General features: G+C 37.4%; 2 protein-coding genes across 4 annotated transcripts; one reads left to right on the top strand and one right to left on the bottom strand.

The window, feature by feature from the left end:
• The first annotated feature begins 2,678 nt into the window (after positions 1-2,678).
• LOC137964191 (mitotic spindle checkpoint protein MAD2-like) lies at positions 2,679-4,122 on the top strand. The gene is made up of 7 exons (XM_068811334.1): positions 2,679-2,873; positions 2,969-2,984; positions 3,072-3,202; positions 3,291-3,411; positions 3,502-3,605; positions 3,682-3,803; positions 3,885-4,122. Exons 1-7 carry the CDS (start codon positions 2,801-2,803, stop codon positions 3,939-3,941), a joined length of 624 nt encoding a protein of 207 aa, XP_068667435.1. The 5' UTR covers positions 2,679-2,800; the 3' UTR covers positions 3,942-4,122.
• Positions 4,123-4,715: 593 nt separating this feature from the next.
• LOC137964155 (trihelix transcription factor GT-1-like) lies at positions 4,716-11,978 on the bottom strand. Of its 3 annotated transcripts, XM_068811333.1 has the most exons (6): positions 11,903-11,978; positions 10,759-11,315; positions 9,065-9,103; positions 5,891-6,022; positions 5,204-5,431; positions 4,716-5,122 (listed from the first exon to the last, which is right to left on the bottom strand). In XM_068811333.1, the coding sequence occupies exons 2-6, from the start codon at positions 11,273-11,275 to the stop codon at positions 4,908-4,910; spliced, it is 1,131 nt and encodes a 376-aa protein (XP_068667434.1). In that variant the 5' UTR covers positions 11,276-11,315; positions 11,903-11,978; the 3' UTR covers positions 4,716-4,907. The 3 variants fall into 3 exon arrangements, with proteins under 3 accessions (XP_068667434.1, XP_068667433.1, XP_068667432.1); XM_068811332.1 differs by having other exon boundaries at positions 4,716-5,074; positions 10,759-11,976; XM_068811331.1 differs by having other exon boundaries at positions 10,759-11,970.
• Between the last annotated feature and the right edge of the window lie 3,871 nt (positions 11,979-15,849).

The raw sequence follows: 15,849 nt of genomic DNA, 5'->3' as shown, positions 1-15,849 counted from the left end.
TCGGATTTTCACTCAGACGCCTTCGGTTGAAACAAACGACACCCAAACAAGACTCAGTTACAAAAAATAAGTCTTCTCTCACCGGATAATGCTTTCTGCAGAAGTTGGGTTCGCCATTGTAGCCGCGCGGGGTGGAGTAGATTGAACATTCAAAATGACAAAAAGGCTCTCTGGGATACAAACCCACAAACAGATTTTTAAATCTCTTTAATCGCAGTAAAAAACTAAAAAACAGGAGGCAAGATAACAAACCCAAATATTTATTCAAAGAACAGAAAATAAACTGCCACCATTGACAATACTGTTTTCATAATCACCCGTGATTCCGGAAGAGATACCAGAAATGGAGAAAAATACTAAAATCTCATAGAAATCCGTTTCGAGACTTGCTAGCGTGGACACACTACCATTCCCAGTTCCAAAATGCAAAAGCAGTCTTTAAGAAAGAAAAGACTAAAATGCTCTTCAGTAAAAAGCCTACTGGAAATCACCTACGGGTTACACAGTGGGACCCACTCAAATGGGGTCCGGAAACTGGGCCCCACAAGATCTCCTGCCATTAACCATGAAGTCCCTATCAGACAAGTAGCAGCCACTTTAGCACGTGTGCATTGGAAGGCACCCCCACCCGACTTTGAGAACGGGAAAGAAACAAAATAGGACCTGTGTAGGACATGCATGGGCGTGTGGAAGTCCCATGCATGCACAGGGCGACACTGTGCCTTTGGCGTCTCGGAAATCTAATACATATTTGGTTAATTAAAAAAGTATTAATTTATAATTATGAGTAATAGACCTTTTTAAATGGTTAATTATTTGAAGAAATTTAATGATTTTTACGATTAACGACATCTTTGGAAGGATGAACGGAAGACTGTAGACATGGTGTCGACACCCCCCTCCTTGTCATGAGGGGAAGAAGAAGACCGGAGAGGACCATCACAAAACCCAGAAGATTCTTCCGCAGCCTCGGAAGTCAGAACTATCGAAGATTGGACTGTTACGCACTGATATATGCCTTGGACTTGGCGTTTTCAACTGGAACAATCGTACCAGGCGGCTCTCTTTTCTCTGCGCAGAAATCTCCAATCTTTTCTAAGCTCTGTTTGAGATGAGATTTCTGAAAAACAAAATCCAAGGAAACGGGTTAGGGGTGGTTCAATTGGGTTGCATCATAAATGAATGAGGAACTCAGCCTAGCCTAACCAAACCTCTCATGGTTCCATTTAAATAGTTTATTTAAAAAATATATATTTTTGTTGTTATAAGTTAATATACATAGTTTGCTACACCAAACTATTGTATGTTTTTTTTTATGTAATTTTTAATTTATTAAGACTCATCTTTGAAAATTCGTTGGGGATTGAAGATAAACTCGAACCTATTAATAAATTTCAGATATTTATACTTACTAATCCATGTGAGACTATTTTTTCCATCTTTCACTTTAAGACAAATAGGTGACATAAAAGGTTTTAGAGTCGTACAAGGGACTTGAAACAAGACAAAACATGGAGGAAAAAAAAGATAGTAGGCATGTCGTAATTGAATCTATAGTGGTCTTCCCTACCACTCGTATAGCGGTCTTCGATTTTAACTGAATCTATACTCTCTGGCAAATATAAGCAAGTATTTAGAGCTAAGAGCAACTATCGAATTTGATAGCTTCTTTGTCTTGTGGAGTAGGCATTGCCATATCGAATTCTATGTGATGTTTGTTCGATACAATAATGCATTACATGGTATGAAAGCATGAAATTTTGTTATATCAACCAACTATTTAAACACGACAAGTTGCCTTTCTCAACTTTTGAAAGAAAAAAATTAGTATTTTTAAATTAATTCATACTGATGAATACGAGTCAACTTTACTTGTTTTTCTTTTTCGAGTTTCGACCTCAACCTTAAATTTGGAATAAAATATTATAAATATTATATTTTAAATACAAGCACTTAAATATTGTATTTATTAATATTACCTTAATTGGAATATGGACCTCTTATATATTATATTTCTTAATAAAACTAATAAATCTACTAAATGTTTGATATAATTATTATATTTTTTAGTTAAAATAAAAAAAGGTGCACCGACATTTTTTGCTTCTTTCTCTTATTGCTATCTAGATAGATGAGGCAAATAATGACCCATGTTTTCTCTAGTAAAGGAAGATGCTCATGCCAATAAGAAAGTTAGTTACAAATATGAACCGTTTGTCGAAGTCGCAATGAGTTACCTTGTGAGTTGAGCGAATTGACTCACTTGACCCTGACCTAACTCTGAGTGATCTATAGGGTTTTTTAACTCAGAATCTGATTTCAGCCTAGGCTCTTTAAAATTCGGGTAAAGTCAATCAAGTCAGATTACTCAGGTAAATTGGGGTGGACTAGCCCAGAATCGAAGAGATGAATCCCACTTGACCCGATGCCTCCATTAAAATCCGGGTCAAACCGGCCGATCGGAAAAACCATGGGTATGGCCGCAAGGCTCGTTCATGAATCCGGTCCAGAGTATATAGTTTTCCCGGGGCACTTTCGAATTTAAAATACTAAACCAAGGAAGGCCCCACTTTTTGCCGATAAGACCGCAGTAGCCCAAAAAATGACCGTTCGAAGCCTCCGCAAGACGAAAAAAATAGCCGTTACCGCCTTTTTTAGGCTTTTCCTCTTCTTCCTCGCGATACCGTAATCCATTTTCCCAGTCTTCTCTACGATCGCTCACATCTCGTTCTCAGTTTTTAAACCAGAAGCATAAAAAGAAAATCTCTGAAAAACTCTCTTTTTTGAAACGATAAAGGAGATGGCTGCAAAAACCATTGCGAAAGACATCATCACTCTACGAGGATCCGCCGCCATCGTCAGCGAGTTCTTTGGTACGATACCCACCTCCCCCTATTTGATCTTTCTGTCGTATTTTGAAGTTCGTAAACACTCATTTGGGTTTTCATATCTTCTGTTGATTTTACAGGTTACGCTGCAAACAGGTGGGAATTTTGAAAAAAAAACATTGTGGTGGATCTTTTTGTGCATTTAATTCTCATACTATACTTGGAATTTCAATTTTCTTCCAGTATTCTTTATAATCGGGGTGTTTATCCGGAAGAAAGCTTTGCCAAAGTTAAGAAGTATGGCCTGCCGATGTTATTAACACAGGATGAAGGCGTCAAGAACTTCATTACCAATCTGACTTCGCAGTTATCAGGTGAGCTAATAATCTCTTCATCATTCATACCCATTTCTTATTTTTCTCCGTTGTCGCTGAAGTGCCTATGATTTTGGTTTTGCGAAAGAATGGTTGGAATCCGGTAAACTTCAGAGGGCTGTTCTCGTGGTAATGAGCAGAACCACTTCGGAAGTGTTAGAGAGATGGAATTTCAATATTGAAACTGATAAGGAAGTCGTGGAAAAAGGGTAATCTTTTGATCCAAACGACATCCATTGAAGATGTGCCAATTATGGCTATTATGATCTTCATTGTTGCATTTTACTCCTGGTTTTCAGGGTATCGAGGGAGAAGAGTGACAAAGAGATAATGAGAGAGATTCAAGCAATTATGCGGCAGATTGCCTCTTGCATTACCTATTTGCCTTGCCTTGATGAACCCTGTAAGCCTCCTCCCATGCGGCAAGTATATCAATTTTTTAATCGATTTCGCCATCTGAACGAACGTTTTCGCATCAGGTGTCTTCGATGTGTTAGCTTACACGGATACGGATGTTGCGGTTCCTTTCACTTGGATTGAAAGCGATGCGAAACTGATAAATAACCCACAAATGGTGAAACTTCATTCATTTGATACTAAGGTGAGCGGGATCAAGATTTATTTTCATCACAGAAGAAGACTTTTCCAGTTACTTATGATGTTTATCTTCGGTTTTGTTCAGATTCATAAGGTGGACACGTTAGTATCTTATAGAAACGATGAATGGGACGAGGAGTAGAAGTTTCATCTGTGAATTCTTTATTCACATTGTTGTGTACAATGTATGGTAAAGGTTCCGGAGACTTCCGTCTTCCTCCCAGGTGGATCGAGTGATTTGAACTTAATGATATTTGTAGGGAATGGTTTTGGGCGCAATTTAATTGAGTAAGAAACAAGTGGTTTTTTGCATTATGAGGAAATTTGATTCGTCTCAGTTCCACTTTGCTTAAAGTCGAAGGACTACGGAAATCTTTCGAAGAGCAGAGTGTGACAAATAGTTCATCTTGATACACAACTTGCACGTCACAATTTGCATCCTTAAACCCTCTGCTCCACTCCACTCCCTTGCTTCCCTCGCTTCACCTCCCTGTGAGAGGGAAGCAAGAGGAGACATCTCCATCCTTACCACCGAGAGGTGCAGCAGAAGAGGGGAAGCGGTGCATTCTCTGCACTCTCCTGTATTCTAGAGATATGTTGCTAGGGGGGTCATCCTTCCTCCCCGCCGGAGCGAGGTCAAAGGGATGGATTGGTGGAGCGGGTACTTCCGCGCGCCTCATAACAAACTGGCTATCTTTTGATTGAGAAGTACATCAAGATATTTCAATGAAAAAATCATTGGTAAAATTCAAGATTTCGGAAAATTACAAGTAAAGTTGTGATGTCATTACTCATCAGCCGATTTTTAGCCCAAAACTTGGCAACCCACACACACGGTTTGGGTATTTTGGCAGAAAACCAAAAACCAAGTAGAACAGTAGTTCCAAGAAGAAAAGAGACCTATCACAGACACATATGAAGTAAAAAAAGACTTCATCACATATTTGTAGGATCTATACACAATTGGTAAATTTTTGCTACATGTCACATTTGAAAAAATTCCACCAGAAGCTCAAAGCAGAACATCTCTCATATGGGAGAGCTGTTTCAGATTCACACAACATAATGCTTGTAGACAAGAGCATAATTTATATATAACATGTATATTCTACTCTCCAAGTAATCTTACACCGTGATACATTGCACCTTGACGAAGATCATCTAAAGTATCAACACATCTGAATCCACTTAGCTCTCTTAAGCACGTCCAACCGCGGCGTGTAAGGAAATCACGGAAATCCTCCTCAGTGTAAAGTGTCTTTTCTTCAGACCGAACTGGAATTCGGTCATTTTCATCATAGAGACAAACTTTAATAGTCAATCCTGGGAACAGCAACCGGTACACTTACATTGAATTTATAAATAAATCCATATCAAACATCGAGAGTCTGAAAATCTACTTACCCTCATCAAGATGGAGAGTATAAGTGCCTAAGGGCATGTCTCGGTCGAGGCTGCGAACCACTTCATCTTCATCTTCCAACCAAAAGGCACGTTTTGTTCTTAACCCAAAAGCTGACTTAATGGCCTCCTTGATTGCCTCTGCAGTGCCATCTATACCAATCCTTCTGGTGTATTCACCCCACTTCACCATTATAACCCGCCCACCACATGTAGACTGGCTCTCCCCAGCTAAAACAAATTATGCAACTTGTAAGATAATGGAAGAGGGGACAATTTCAGATAGGCAGGCAATAAAACTCCAGGCAAAGAAGAAAGCCCAAGCAACTAAACCAACCGATAGACAAAATCGAAAATTGAATACCAACACAATACGAGTACAATGAAGGATTTTAAACAATTCCAGTAATAATCACAATAGAAACACAAAGTGGAACAGGGGCTCCGGCAGTTTTTGTTGTCATAGAAACAAGAATCTGCACTTTTGCGATCACTGTGCTCCTTGGTTGGGACCTCTAAGGAGTGCCAATTGGTTAGACAATAAAGCAAACTTCAAGACAGGTCTGGTTATTGGTAGGAAAAGTAGAGGCTATGCCTGTGTTTCTCAAAAGACAATTGCTAATTTCTAACTCAGGTACAGCTATCCCCCAATATGCTCCACATGAAATGATTCATTCATTTAAAGATTACCATTGCCAGGAGTATCTCTCCAGTTCCATGGAGGAACTCCATTGGCCCCAACTGCATCTGCCGCTGTGATGGCAAGTGGATGCCCATCATGATCCAAACGCCTTTCCAGATTCAAAGCTGACCTACTGCCAGCTGCAAAAACAAACACAACAGCCTCAAGAGATGCCTACAGCAAAGTGAAAAAAGTAGCTCACGATGGAGAAAGCCTATATCAAGCAGCATTTCAAGGAAACTGAAATGAATAGCATAGGATGTTTGCAGTCATTATAAAGAATAAAAACAATGGCTCTAATTTTCACTTAGAATTATTGAAAACAACTTATAATCAGTTTGCACTAGATTAGTGATTAATCCAAGATAGGATTTGCAAAATCACATGCAACATAAGTTGCAATAAAGAAAACAAAACTCAATAAGAACATTATTGATAGTAAGACAAAAAAGATTTTCTGTCCAAGAGTTGGAGAGGCTTCTTAAAGCCTCCTAGAGAAATTTTACATTGAAACTTACCAATATAAAGTTTTGACTTCCCTAACAACTTTACTTATCTAATTGGACAAGTAAAACTCTTTTAGAAACTACTGGTCCTATAAGAATCTCCAAATGGAAAAAAGGATCAGAACAAGACAAATAAACATCTAATAACAAAAGACGGTTAGAAAATAGGAAATCCTCAAAGAAACCATTATGAAATAGAAAAAACCTTATATGAAAAGAAAAGACGCTCCGGTTAAAGAGGAAAATTCCTAAGAAAGATACTAAAATAACAAAAGACACCATTATGAATCTAGAAAACTATTACGAATAGAAAGAAACTAAATTAGGAAAGTATCCCAAATATGGCTGCATCTGGATCTATGAGATTTCATGGGAAAAATATGGATTAGAAAAGAAGTAGCAGATATGAGTATAAAAAGGACTAATTAAAATTAGTTTTTCAATGATTTTAGATAAACTGTAGAGATTGTAACATTTCACATTTCGCACAGCAATGGGTTTCATGATTTCTAAAAGCAGCTTCAAATTTGACATTTGAAACCTACATTGTTCTGTTTTTTTTTTTTTTTTTTTGCCAAAATTTACATTCTATATCAAAGAGCAAAACACTTGTTTTTACTTTTTTCACTTTCATGACTACTTGCCGTGGAATGCAAAAAAATTGAAACAAAAGTGTCTTTTAGCATGCAAAAGTACAAGACAGCTTTCAATAGTTATAGCTTCTACAAGTCAAACTGAATGTAACAAACCACTTTATAATGAGCTAAACAGAATGCAGGGGAATTCTACAAACTCAATCATAAACAAATCATGACATAGTAAAAACAGCAACCATAACCTACAATCCTTATATAACACTCAGATATACCACTGTTTACAGACTTAACAAAAGTACATTGCAGGGCCCCATGTGCTGAGCACATTGCTGACTATCACTTTTTTTTTTTTTTTAATATCTTCCACTAAAACACAGTCATAGATTATCACAAGGTAGCATAGCAATAGATCATTCAGTTCTTTCTTTCTTTTTTTCTGTCAGACCAATTATTTTTGGGAACATTAGATCAAGCCAATGATTTTAGTGTTTCTCTTATAGCACTCACAGAATCTTTAGAAAGAGAAGCAATTGGCAGTGCATGTTCGGCCTTTACTCTTGTTGTTCTCTTTGTTGGAGGATATGCTCAGTCCATTGGAGTCATGTAAACACAAATGGCTTTTATTCTGATTTATATCATAAAAATCATAAAAACCATAATAAATGCAACAGATACACTATGATCAGAATGTATCTGGACAGATCATACCCTCCAATAAGGAGAAATTTTCATTTTTTCATCGTATTTGGAATCATTTCCTAACATCAGGCAATCAGCTTGCTGATTCTCTTGCTATGCAAGGGCATCTCCTTCTAATCTCTAGTTGTATCAAAGGCCCCTCCATGTTAAATAAAAATCACCTTTCAAAAAAATATAAAATATGTCAACAGTTAAGAAGTTCATTTACAAAAATATTAAATGCATACTGCATTACTCAGAGGGAGAGAAAGTGCCACCTTGATATCCTTCAAATATAAATTCAAGGAATGTACTCATACAATTCGATGTCTTCTCACTTATGACTATTCTAGATATAGTAAATAGAGTATGTAACCAGAAAGAGAGGTGATTTCCATGTTGATTTCTGATCAAATCTCAATAATGATTGACACAAAACCAAGACACTGTTATCAACTTTGCCGATTGGCTTTTTTTTTTAAAAAATTTTTTGAATGTTGATTACGCACGCACACCATACTACACCCCAGTGAGACTTGAACCTAAGACCTCACACTGGAAACCCCCCATGTGGCCATTGCCAAAGGCCCAATCCACCACTGCCAGTTAATATTTAGTTGCATGGTCCTAGACCCAGGTAAATGAGGGATGGTTCAGGTTGACAGTTAGTACAAAACCTTAGAATATATACCATTTTTTAAAGCATATGATAGATCTTAATGGAGCAAAAGAACATGAAGCCACCCCTAACATAGTTAGGAAAAGTATCTTATGATGATAGAGATGATGGTGATAAACCAAGACAGTACAATTTGCAGTGTTAGTTTAGGTTTCAAATGATCCATTTTGTGCATTAATCCAACAAAAACTTTTGACAAGAATCCTAAAGAAACTAAAGAAAAGGAGGTTTCAATTTGTGCTTTTGTTTTCCCCTCAACATCAGTGAAATAAATGCGAGTTAATTCCATGCACAGAAGGATATTTGGGCATTTAAGCTCAGGTAAGAACCTCAATTATATTCTATTGCTAGTTAATACTGGGACTCGGATGATATCCTGAAAATCAGGTCCAGCTTGGTCTATCAGGTTTTGTTTGCCCAAAACTCAAAGGCAGATTCGGGACCCAAATCAAGCCAGAAAGAACCAAGTAAACCTTGAGTCTGACTCATACAGTCTTTAACCCAGGTCTGACCAAGTCTAGCTGTTTCAGACCTAGTCTCATTTGAGTCATGCTCAAGACTGGATTGCCACCTCCAAACCAAGCCAACCTCTTCAAAAATCAAGTCGATTTGGCCAGTTTGTGAGTCAACTCAGCAGGTCCAGAACCATGGAAGATGCTAAAAAGAAACAAGACATTGGTACATGAGAAGCCATTCTAAATCATGAAGACTTGAGTCAAATACCTTCAACAGATCCAAATGGAATACCAGCATCCTCAAGACCTGTGAAGCCAAGAAAATTTGACATACATGAGAACAAATAAACGGAAAATGTACAAAATTTAAAATTATGCCACATTTTTGCATCAAAGGAGAAACATGAGATTTCATTTCTGAATTCAAACTGTATACATACAGCGAAAATCAAACACTCGATCATACAGTTAACCAGTATCTGTAGGCATACCTGTGCACAACTCATGATCACTTTTGAGAAAGTGACAAAAACTAAATTCATGCTGATGCACAATTCTGTTATCTATTCATTGTACCTTATCCTGATGTAGATTGCTGAGCTCTGAAGAAATAGATGTAGGCCAAATTGGCATGGGTGTGGAAACAGATTTGAAAATTGTTGAACAGATAATGGACCTTATTTAGGCAAGATACAAATAGAAGAAGAGTAAGCCGATCCCCAAAATAGGTGAAAGGCTTAGGTGATGATGAATGGATGCACAGAGTTCATACAGATCGTCCCTGATAGTTAGAAAAAGAGATACCAAATTATGTGCCATGTAGAATCTTTCAAATCTACTTCATATAAGAACCTGCTGAGGTATGATTGATTATGTTTTTGGTCTTCACTCTTTTGGTCACTTTCAAATGGTGACACCAACACCTAGGCCTCTCCGAGAGCTGTAAGCACTAGTCATGTAACGGATACTAGTCTATAGGAAACATAGAAGAAACTTGGAACATAGCTTTCAGAGCTGGCTGGGCTCCATAAACCAACCAACCATACTAACTTGGTGGATTTATGCAAAGGGGAAAGTTCTTCCAATAGAGCTTAGCTTAAACCAATAGTTGGCCCTGTTGTACTTTCTCTATTTCTTTTTTCTTTTCTCTTTTCTCCAACTTAAAAGGTATTTCACCTTCCCCAAAAAAAACTTCTCGTTTAATTCACAGTTGTAAGGACAGTATGAGTTGCAGCTTCTATGTAAGTGAGCAACCAATTAGGGCGTTCTCATAAAAAACACTGTGTACAGAACATATAATATAAAACTTAATATTTTCTATATCTAGTTCATTAGACTGCTTTCTATAGATTTGTTTTAGACATTGTTGGAATTCCATAAAAACAAAAAAACAAAAAAAAACTAGTGCTCAATTCTATCAAAAACCAAGAAAGGAAAGACCAAGAGAATAAAGATTATCTTGATCAAACAATTTAAAATGTAAAAATAGCAAACTGGACAGTGAGAGATTCCAAAGATAAAAGAGCTGCAGATAAAGTTAATCATAAGGTTAAAAATTATTGTACTGTCAGTTTCCACATGTATTAAAAAATTAATTAAGTGGTCAAATTAAGAATTGTAAAGACATTTGCTGATTGTTACCAATTACACTTATAACAGTGTCTATATTCTAGTCTGGATGGTACAGAAAGGTGGTCAACAAATCAAATACAAGAAATATTTCATTTCCTTTGCTTATATTCAAGTATGAAGGTAGAGGTAACTGTGAGCAGTCCTGAACAGTTACAATCAGATTCTAGTTGTATGTTAGATATGGACCACTTATGGAAAATGAAAAAGCACAACTAAGAAGAAATCCAAATTCAACTGATAAAGAAATAAAGTTCCTCCAAACAGAAGAACAGTACCTAATTACCCATAGAAGATATAAAGACAAAGAGGCTAAACACAGAGAATTCACACCTTTGTCTGAAAATTGCATGAACGAATCAACCTTAGAAGAGGTGGGGCTCTTGTAAGGAGCATTCTTGTTTCTTTCCCTCAGCAGTTCCTCAAGCTCCTTATAGTAAGACATCTTAGCCGATCCACTCCCTCTATCTTGATGTCTTGCTTTCTTGTATTCCTTCAAAAGATTCCTCCACTTATCCGTACACATGGTTGGGGAGCGGTCAAATCCTTTTTCTCTCATTTTCGCCGAAATCTGCTCCCACAAGTGCTTATTTGACTTCGAAGTATTAAAAAGTCCATCCATTTCCCGTCTAAAAGCTATTAAGCTTCTCGTCTCCTCTTGCACCCATGTTTCAGCTCGTTTCTTGGGGGCTTTCACTTCATGGTCTTCGCCACTGCTTTCCGCTAAAATCATCTGTTGCTGCTGCGGCTGTTGCTGTTGCAATCCCCCGTTCCCAACCACTTCAATCATCATATCTCTGCCTTCTTCCTTATAGAAATCAATTGGTCGAGGCTTCTCGGATAAGTACATGACCAATGTCCTCCCGCAAAATTGGCGGGGAGCTGGCGAACTGTGTGAAATAATTAAAAGAATTAGGAAATTACAGAAAAAAGGGAAGCTAGAGAGGAAAACCTGCACCCTGGGTTTTGACATAGACAGCATATCCAGTTAGATAAGAAGCACTGTCTCGGAATTTGAGATAGAGGGGAAAACCCATATCTTCGATTTGAGCTTAACCGAGTATCCGGTGAGAAAGAGAGCTAAGAGTTGTCCCAAAAGCAAGACATCTAAAGAGAAGAAAGGTGGGTAACCGACGAAATGAGAAGACGGGTTTCATAGAAAAGAAGATGGAGAACAAGACCCATGTGCCGGTTTTGGCGATTGCAGGTTTGAGACATTAGGAAGAGGCTGTAGCCTGTAGATGCAGTGTGGAGTGTACAGGAACAGAAACGGGTTTTTGCCAGAAAACCGGAAATCTGGAAATCCTTCCCCAAGTGAAAATTGGGATCGTTGGTCATGAAAAAGGGAGAAAAACAGTGCCTAGAGTCTTTTCCTTTTCCTTTACTGTCGGATATTCAGCTCTTCTTATCTCCTGTCTGGGTCGTTTTGCAGCCAAGGCAAGCATAAGAAGCATGGGAGTTTGAGAAAAAAATGGACCTTTGAGTCGTCCCTGTGACTGAGGCGGAGACTTTCCGTGGCTCCGTCGCTACACCATCAAACCGAAGGCAAGAAGATTTTATTTTCCACCAGTGAAATCATTTTCTCAGTTGGAAAAGTGACCCTGGATGCCGTATTTATAAAATTTCCCCACTTAGATAATTAGATTACTTACTTGTAAATATATAACCATATATAGTTAAAATTAATTAGATATATTTAATCTCACGATTACTCTATGCAAACTAATATGGTTAAAAATCAGAGTCATCATTGAATAAAAGAATGGCGCCTTTTGATTGAACTACTTCAATTAGGCTCAATTCAATTGCCTATTACTATTTTTTGTATGTCTTTCAACAATTGAACAACTCAAACCCTCTTGTACAGGACATGACACATCCCGAACGGTTTACAAACCGGTTTAGCTTGGTGCCACCCCTACTATGCACTGTTCATAGACATTGATGTCTTCTTACACCCACAAACATGAGAGAAAATATTTACTTCTATATTTACATAGGTTTTGAAACCAATTATATGTTTTAAATACCAACTAGTCATGTGAATGGAATTATTTTTTTATGTGACTTTCTACCATGAATGGGTAAACAACAAGTTTTGTAAGGTCTCTTACCTCATTTAGTAGTAGACCCTAACACTTGTAGTCGGAAATTAATGATAATTTATAGCTTCAAACTTGGAATTGGATTGGTCCAAGGTTACCAGATCCTTAATATTCGACCATGGCTTGATTAAGGTTAGAGCTCGAAAACGTATATTTTTAATTGCTTGTTTATTATGTCTAAATATAAATGGGTTTTAGGGTTTTAGTGTCTTTTGCATAAAAGTAAAGCTCCATAGAAGTTTTGCTCTAAGAAACAAAGTTTACAAAGAAATCGGTTTAAGGATTTGTTAGTGTTAAAGTAGGTCTCTCCAAGAACTAATCAACCTAAGTGCAATTAGAAGCATGAAAGCGGAAGTTTTGCAAATCAAGGGCAGGTCTAGATTTTGGGGTTCCCATTGAAAACCTTAGTTCCTTATTAATACAAAGGTTGGAGATGACAAACCCTAAGTCACCTAATTGCGACTTGAATCACCTTCATGCACAAAAAAACAAAAGCAAAAGCAAATTTGATAGAGTCAATGTAACTTGAGCTACCTTGGTTCACTATGAATTGCCTAGCCATTAATTATTTTGTATGAAAAGATTTAGGAGGGGTTAGTGCACTTGGAAAGTATGTTCTACTTTCAAGGCGAGCGAGCAGGGATGAGAGAGACAAGCACAAGGCCAATGAAGGTAGGAAGACATGGGCTGCGAGAGGAAAAGTGAATTCACAAAGAGAAGGGAGAAATTTCACTTTTGATCATTTTTCAGAAGAAATAATGAAAGTGAATTTACTAGGTAATTCACTTTCCACCCTAAGTACTAATGAGTTTTTGTCACTTTCACCATCAAAACTCCATGCGCACTAATAACTCAACTTCATGGTCAAATCACAAACTTCTCACACCCATCCTACAAAATAACTCAACTTGCTTGAATGAATTGAAGCTTTTTACCATTGTAGGAGGGGCAATTGCCCTCCTCCCCTATCTATGAGTCAGTTGGAGGAACTTACTCGACTAACCGAGTCAACTTAGTTGATTCACCTATATATTGATGAGCCAAATATTGTCCGAGGCCTACTTGAATAAATTTATACGATCAAGCCTAATAATCCATATTGCTATCGGTAAACCAAGTTCCTCAGCTTGTTTGGAACCTATAGAAAAGAAAAGAAAAGAATATGAGAGAGAAAATTATTTTCTATTATTTGACAGAAGAGAAAATCACTTTCTCTCTTAATTAATAAATTTTATCTTACAAAATGATGGAATTTGGGGAGAAAAAAAATAAAAAATTGAGAAAAAAATTAAAATGTTACTAATTTTCTATTCTTTTTCATTTTCTGCGTATATCCAAACAAGAGAAACTATATTTCTTTTCCATTTTCTTTCTCATTTTCTACAGGCATCCAAACATTAGAAAAGAAACTTATTTTCCTTCACTTTATCTTTCTCTTATTTTCCTTTTTTTTTTTCTCTTTACTTTTTATGTTCCAAAAACAACTATCATTAAAAATAATAATTTTTGGACATGTTTAATTGTTAGATATATTTTTTTGGAATTGTTTGAAGCATATATTGGTGGTCTATTAATAATGTAACATGAAGAATAGGTGGACCCAAGGCCCAAAACTGTTTTGAAAGATAGTTGCCTGAGCCTATCAATCCATCTACAAGATGTGGACTACCGTTTTTATATTAATTCCTATCAAAAGAGAAACCCTTTTCCTCATTAGAATAATTAACCAAATCCACAATAGATTCCAAGAAAATCTATTATTTTCCTCTCCTCCTGCATGATCCCATGCAACATATTACTACACCAACCACTCCAGACTTGAGTTTCTCAATTATTTGAGCCAATCATTTAATCAGCAAAACTAACAGCTAAACCATTTCTTAAGATATAAACATCAAAGCCAGCTTTTGAGGCTGTAGAGTGAGACATCAATCCAGGTTGTTATCCTTTAAGAATCAAACTAGACTAACCATATTTATTCTTTCATGAGAAGAGGGACCTCCCCCCACTGATGCAAATCTTCATGTGGGTAGAGGAATCTTTGAGGAGGTCAAAGCAGCTCTCAAATTAAATTATTATATGGTGGGTCAAGGTCTCTTCAGTTCTTGTTCCTCAGTTGCCAACACTCCATTTTCTAAGCAATGGACCTCTGTGTTGAGAATTATGGACTCATATCATCAACCTACTTTTCTTTGTCTCTTTCATGAATGACCTCTCCTGTTTCATTCATTAGGGTGGTCCTTTGAGAGACTCAGCTTTTCTTAGGCTTATATGGGTTACTCCACAATTGGTGAAATTCAGTACAAGTGACAGAAGTAAGGCCTAGCCATGGGGCCATGACAGAGAAAGAAAACAAGAGCCTGACCAATGGTCATGATTGCATAAGAGAGACATAGGCACATGCTAAGCAGGCCCACATATCTCCTGGGGAAATGCAGATTCTCTGCTCTTTGGTGGAGAGGAAAAAGAAGTTTGTGATATAAGAAAGGGAGGAAAATAGGGATTGGAGCATTAGAGTCCTAAGATTAGGAATAAAGAAAGGGGAAGAGAAAGAATTGGAGGAGAGGGAGACTTAGATAAGGATTTATTGGCACATGCCCACATGGCTGGGCACATGAAGGGCTCTCCTAGAGGACAACTCTCTCTGGTTCACATCAAATACCCTTTGACTTTGAGCTTATTACAGTCTCTGCTACTTTTCATAGCCTTGGTTCTCTGTAGTTTGAAACACTTTCATTTGAACTGGGTTGGAGCTCAAAACTATTCTAGTTTTGATTTCTGTTACTGCATGATTGAATCAAAATTCCCCAACAAAGCATATTTGATCATAGCAAGTTTAAATGTGGCTATAAAAAGTGGTACTGGGTCTCTGGATCTGGTGACAGTAAAAAGCAAAATCTCCTCAATTTGAATCACAGGCAAGGTTCAGACACTGTAGACTTCATCTTCAACAGTTCTATTTTCTGTTTTTTTAAGGGCCAAAGGAGACTAGGTCCCATCTGATGGACAATTCATTTCAGATAAGATGCGAGTATAATATGGACAAAGGGGGAAAGGGTGTCATACTTTGCCTTGTTTTTTTACTATGATACATTGGATCTTCCCACATGAGAGAGACCCTGCATTTAGAAAACCAAAGCAAGGCAGGTAGGGGATGTAATATGATGAGCAATGGAAGGCAATTGCAGAGCCAAGCCTTCTATAAAATGGGTCGTTTGTGCTTGTTTCCACCATGCACAACTCTTGGCTTCTGATTAGAGTTTTTGAAGTGTTGCAGATTGAGAGAAAAGGATGGTGTTGAGTGTGGACGAATCCAGTT

Source organism: Aristolochia californica, unplaced genomic scaffold, assembly GCF_029961685.1.
Source record: "Aristolochia californica isolate CCGP_79_NKW_82.1479 unplaced genomic scaffold, dmAriCali1.0.hap1 SCAF_1, whole genome shotgun sequence".
In the NCBI taxonomy this organism is placed as follows: Eukaryota; Viridiplantae; Streptophyta; class Magnoliopsida; order Piperales; family Aristolochiaceae; genus Aristolochia; species Aristolochia californica.
This window is presented reverse-complemented; position numbering and strand designations above follow the sequence as displayed.